A 6000-nucleotide genomic window follows, 5' to 3' on the forward strand; every position below is an offset into this window, starting at 1 on the left:
TTTGTTGTAAGTAAGCATATGCCTAAAATAACCTAAGCTGCATTTATAAGTTGATAGAAAAATTAGAGTCATTAAATATATTTACGATTTATTATCCGATTAGTTGACTAATCGTTGACTAATTGACTATCAAAATAATTGTTAGTTGCAGCCCTATGTCAGTAACTCAGGTGTTTTGCACATCACTGCATTTGACCAAATTAGCTTGCTCGACAGAAACGTGTTAGATATACAGAAAAACACAAAACTACTCTAAAATAATGCAAGATTATGAACACGACCTAACGTGAGTATGAAAAAAGCTCAGCCTTTATTACAGCCGCTCCTAAACGTCCCTGGGACATTTGCTACCAACTAAAGGCTTCTCTACAGAGTTCAAAGAGGGTAAGAATATCTAATCCTGCCCCAACAGAAGGTCTGGGAACATCACTAGACCAGCAACAGGTCGGACGTAAACATGACACTTAATGTCCACATCAGCTCATCACTCCTGTGAGCCTTGTTGACCCGTTCGAATAGCCATAAAGCTCTGGGCAGTTGAGGGTTACAGTATATGCTGATTATCAGAACGCCCACAATACTTATACTTGAGTTTGTAGTTATTGTTGTCATTGCTTGTTCTGGTATTTTTCTTGGTAATGTTTATCACTTTCAAAATACTTTTATTGAGCCTAATCCATTTTTAGCATCAATAGATCAAACACTGTGTATACATTTTGGTATATTTAGGGATAGTCTCTGTCAGTATACTGATGTTTTCCATTTTTGTTTCCTCACAGAATGTGGTGATAGTCATGAGTGACTTTATTGATTGGTTGATCGCAGACATACCAAAGGACATCAGCCTACAGATCCACAAGGAAAAGGTGTTGATGGTGGAGCTGTTCATGAAGGAAGAGCAAGGAAGGAAGCTTGCCCTGCGAAACAGTCAAAAACGGAACAGTTGTGCATCGCCCAACAAGAGCCTACAATGTGCACGTAGTAAAACATAAATTACTCCACTGTAAGCAGTACATTTTTATTGAAAAATAAGCACACTTTAACGAATTAGAATTAAAATGATACATTTAAAGGTTACATTATGAGTACTTTCAACAGTAGCTAGAATAGTTATACCTTAATAAAGACAGTTTTGGGGATTATTTGTTGTAAAGACCTGTAACTTTAATATGTTCACATTAGTCGTCAGCATTTTAGAGTTAGTATTTTTTTTTTCAATGTACACTTTTACTTCCTGAACCCAAACATAAACTAAAATGAGGTAAAATGATGAGGGATATACCACAGACCTCATGAAACACATTTCTGGCAATGGTGGGGGGCATACTTGCCAACCCTCCCAGATTTTCCAGGAGACTCCCGAAATTCAGCGCCTCTCCCGAAAACCTCCCGGGACAAATTATCTCCCGAAAATCTCCCGAAATTCAGGCGGACTCAGGTCCATGAGTCCGCTTTCCCACAATATAAGCGGTGTGCCTGCCCAATGACGTTATAACTGTAGAATGATCGAGGGCGAGTTCTTGGTTCCTTATGTGGGTTTATTGTTAGGCAGTTTCATTATCGTCCTCCCAGCGCGGTAACAACACACAACAGCAGTCACGTTTTGGTCTACCGTAAAGCAGTTCGTCTGCCGTAAACAGCAATGTTGTGACACTCTTAAACAGGACAATACTGCCATCTAGTGCATTTGATGAAAGCACTTTTGTGCGTGCCACACAGCAATGCATCATCAGAGAGGGTGTTCAGCATGGTTAGGATGGACAATTCAACCCTTAACTCAACAAGTATATGTGTAAATAAATGAACACTGAAATTCAAGTATTTATTTTATATATATATATATATATATATATATATATATATATATATATATATATATATATATATATATATATATATATATACATACATACAATAAAAGTAATATATATTTATAGCTAGAATTCACTGAAAGTCAAGTATTTCTTATGTATATATATATATATATATATATATATATATATATATATATATATATATATATATATATATACATACAGTTATGTTCGTAATAATAGCAGTGTGTTTTAAAAAGATGAGTAAACCTCAAAATTCTTCAAATAAATTGTATTTTAATGAACACAAATGCATTGGGGACACTGCACATTCTATTTCACAGCCAGAAAATTGGAAAAAAGTAATTGAATTCGATAATATTTTACAGAAAGTCAATAAATAAATAGCCTACTCAGTGGCCTAGTGGTTAGAGTGTCTGCCCTGAGATCGGTAGGTTGTGAGTTCAAACCCCGGCCGAGTCATACCAAAGACTATAAAAATGGGACCCATTACCTCTCTGCTTGGCACTCAGCATCAAGGGTTGGAATTGGGGGTTAAATCACCAAAATGATTCCCGGGCGCGGCCACCGCTGCTGCCCACTGCTCCCCTCACCTCCCAGGGGGTGATCAAGGGTGATGGGTCAAATGCAGAGAATAATCTCGCCACACCTAGTGTGTGTGTGACAATCATTGGTACTTTAACTTTAACTTTAACTTTAAATATAAAACAAAAAAATAGCAGTGCTGGTATATTTCTTTACAAAACTCGAATGTACTGTATAAACTAAGAAAGGCTTGCATATTCAACTTTATTGAGAATCATGAACTAATATTTAGTTGCATAACCACGGTTTCTGATAACTGCTTCACATCTGTGGCACATGGAGTCCACCAACAGGTATTGCAGCCCAGGACAATTGTACTACGTTCCACAATTCCTCTGCATTTCTTGGTTTTGCCTCATGAACAGCATTTTTTCTGTCAGCCCACAAGTTTTCAATGGGATTAAGGTCCGGGGATTGTGCTGGCCACTCCATTACTTGATTTCTGTTTGTCTGGAACCATGATTTTGCTTGCTTGCTGGTGTGTTTGGGGTCATTGTCTTGATGAAACACCCATTTCAAGGGCATCCCTCTTCAGCATATGGCAATATGACTTCTTCCAGTATTCTGATGTACTCAAACTGATCCATGATCCCTGGTATGCGATAAATAGGACCAACACCATAGTACGAGAAACATCCCCATATCATGATGCTTGCACCACCATGCTTCACCGTCTTCTCTGTGTACTGGGGCTTGGATTCAGTGTTTGCAGGACGTCTGACAAACAGTCTGTGGCCCTTAGATTCAAAAAGAACAATCATACTCTCATCAGTCCCCAAATATTACGACATTTATTTTTAGGCCAGTCAATGTGTTCTTTGGCAAATTGTAACCGCTTCGGTACACGTCTTTTTTTTAACAATGTTACTTTGCGGGGGCTTCTTGCTGCTAGCCTGGCTTCACATAGACGTGGTCTGATTCTTGCAGTACTCACAGGCCATGTTAGATCTTCTTTGATCCTCCTAGAGCTGATCATTGGCTGAGCCTTTGCCATTTTGGTTATTCTCCGATCCATTCCAGTAGTGCTTTTTCTTTTTTTTCCTCTCCTTTCTGGTTTTGGCTGCCATTTTAAAGCGTTTGATATCATTTTAGCTGAACAGCCTCTAATTTTCTGCAATTCTTTATAGGTTTTCCCCTCTTTTATTAATTTCTTAATCAAAGAACGCTCTTCTTCTGAACAGTGTCTGGAATGACTCATTTGACTCTGTTTTTCAAGGACAAATGCACAGCCAGCATATACAGCCTCATTTGACAACATCCTTAAAAAAGGACCACCTGTTTAACACCTTTTTTTTCTCCACATAATCAATGACCTCACTAATGGAACTCAGCACTGCTATTTTTTTGAACACGCCCCTTTCAGTAAATGATTCAGTTTTTACAGAATCAGCAGCATGCATGTCATGCCTGTTGGGTCTGTTGGTTTTCTATACCTTTACTAAACATTCTAGAAATTTACTTGCAGTGTAGAAGTTGAAATTCTAACAAAATCAGTGATTTATCTTGCTAGTGATGTGCGACTGCTAATATTTTGAACACAACTGTATATATATATATGAAATACTTGACTTGGTTAATTCTAGCTGTAAATATACTCCTCCCCTCTTAGCCACGCCCCCAACCACGCCCCACCACCACCTCACGAAATCGGAGGTCTCAAGGTTGGCAAGTATGGTGGGGGGTGGGTTCTGAAATACTCATAATTGATGTCATGTCAGGTCTTCTGTAGAAATGTTGTTTTTGTGTTCATTAGTGATTTTATCTCATGCGATGTTGGTAAATGACATTAGGTCAATGTTATGTTAGCAACTGTTAATATGGCACTAAGTACCGAAAGGGCTAAAGCAGATCTATAATGAGTTTCATTTGTCATATGTAGGAATATAAACTATTTCCTGTAAATTGAGAATGACTAAAATGTTGAACATTTTACATTCAGCATGCTAGCACTGAGCAAGATAGCACTAAGTACAAAAAGGGCTAAGGCAGTTTCATGGTCAATTTGCATCAAGACATGTAGGTATGCTATATAGTGAGAAAATGGCTAAAATGTTAACAGCATGAAAGCACCTAACAAGATAACATTAAGTACCAAAAGTGCTAATGCAATTTTATGGTGACTTTATGTCCTATAAAGTTGTTAAATGCTATTTAACATAAGGAAAATGGCTGAAATGCTAACACGCTCAAAGGGTAACTGCACTTTTTGGGGAATTTTGCCTATCGTTTGCAATCATTATGAAAAACATGACGACCAATGTATTTTTTAATGCATTCTAATTTGTAAATAGAGGTAAATAAAAGTCTGCTTTTTTTGCGGTTTTAAATTAATGCGCCGCGTATGCTTAAAATGATAAAAATACGTAAAAATGTTATATTACTAATAATGTGCCTGTTACTACATGACATATATACTTACAGCATGTATATAAAACCTTAATGGAGGTGTTTGAATGATTTTAAGGGCTTTTATAGGCAGAATAGAGCGACTCCCGTATAGGCTCCATTGTAAACGGACTTTTGATCGCATATTTAGAATGCATGAAAAAAAAATGGCATCGGTGAAAAATAGGCAAACATTCCAAATAAAATGCAGTTCCCCTTTAAAGTTTCCATGCTAGCCCATAGCAGAGTCTTTAAGTACGGAAAGTGTTACGGCAATTCCATTGCTATTTTACATCAAGATAGATACAGTAAATGCATTCTAACATAAGGAGAATGGCTAAAATGTGAACATTACAACACTATGCTAGCATTTGGTAAAATAGCACTAAGAATATTACAATAAATTAGCTTTTAGAATAGAGCTATCTCCTTCACATGTGTTTATACATCGGATAATCACATGACTGTCACATGACAACAACTGACTTAAAGTCTTCTCGCACAAAGCACTGTGCTCATTTTAGGTTAGTTAAAGTCAAATGTATAATCATACTTCCTGGACTTGTAGAATTTTTATTGTCAAAATGAATTGTTACTTTTATTCGTCAAACAAACAAAATCATCAGCAAAAACAATGCAATCTGATTTAAATCCAAACGTATTGGTATTCTCAGGGAGAAAAGTCTGTCCACATGGTCCTTCCAATCAATGAAATTCAACTCTGAATGAGTCTCTCTGCTCTGGCCTATTTTTGATTGTGTTTTATTTTGTTGAAAATTTGCTTTATTGTACTGTTTTAAAGAATGTGTTGTGGTAATTATTTTTGTTTGAATTTAAAAGCAATTTATTTGAGTTTGTTTTTCTTTATGATCATTATGAAGCTCTTTACATTATTTGTGCTTGGTGGAAGTACAGTGGTACCCGGTTTTCTTTAGCTATCAATTTCTTAAAGTCAGACAATAATCGAATGAAAACCGTACTTTTCCTATGAGAAATAATGAAAATCCAATTGATTTGTTGCAGTTGTGCACGTGTATTCACAAAAAAACTATATTTATAAAGTGAATCATATGAAAAGTGGCCCATATTAAATCTGGGGTACAACCGTGTCTTCAAGAGATCAGGTCACATGAGAACATTAATGCTACAATTGGGGGCATAACTGTATAAAACTGTATGTGACTGTACTGTTCCC

The 6000-nt window shown here is 36.6% G+C and overlaps 1 protein-coding gene across 2 annotated transcripts in view; it reads left to right on the plus strand.

The window, feature by feature from the left end:
- Positions 1-1810, plus strand: part of ano1a (anoctamin 1, calcium activated chloride channel a) — a 185359-nt gene extending 183549 nt beyond the window's left edge. For both annotated transcript variants that reach the window (XM_061963822.2, XM_061963821.2), the window contains exon 26: positions 780-1810. In XM_061963822.2, the coding sequence (XP_061819806.1) occupies positions 780-992 (213 nt within the window). In that variant the 3' untranslated portion in view covers positions 993-1810. The remainder of the gene's footprint in view (positions 1-779) is intronic.
- Positions 1811-6000: the final 4190 nt, after the last annotated feature.

The sequence above is a fragment of the Nerophis lumbriciformis genome, linkage group LG06, assembly GCF_033978685.3.
Source record: "Nerophis lumbriciformis linkage group LG06, RoL_Nlum_v2.1, whole genome shotgun sequence".
NCBI lineage: Eukaryota > Metazoa > Chordata > Actinopteri > Syngnathiformes > Syngnathidae > Nerophis > Nerophis lumbriciformis.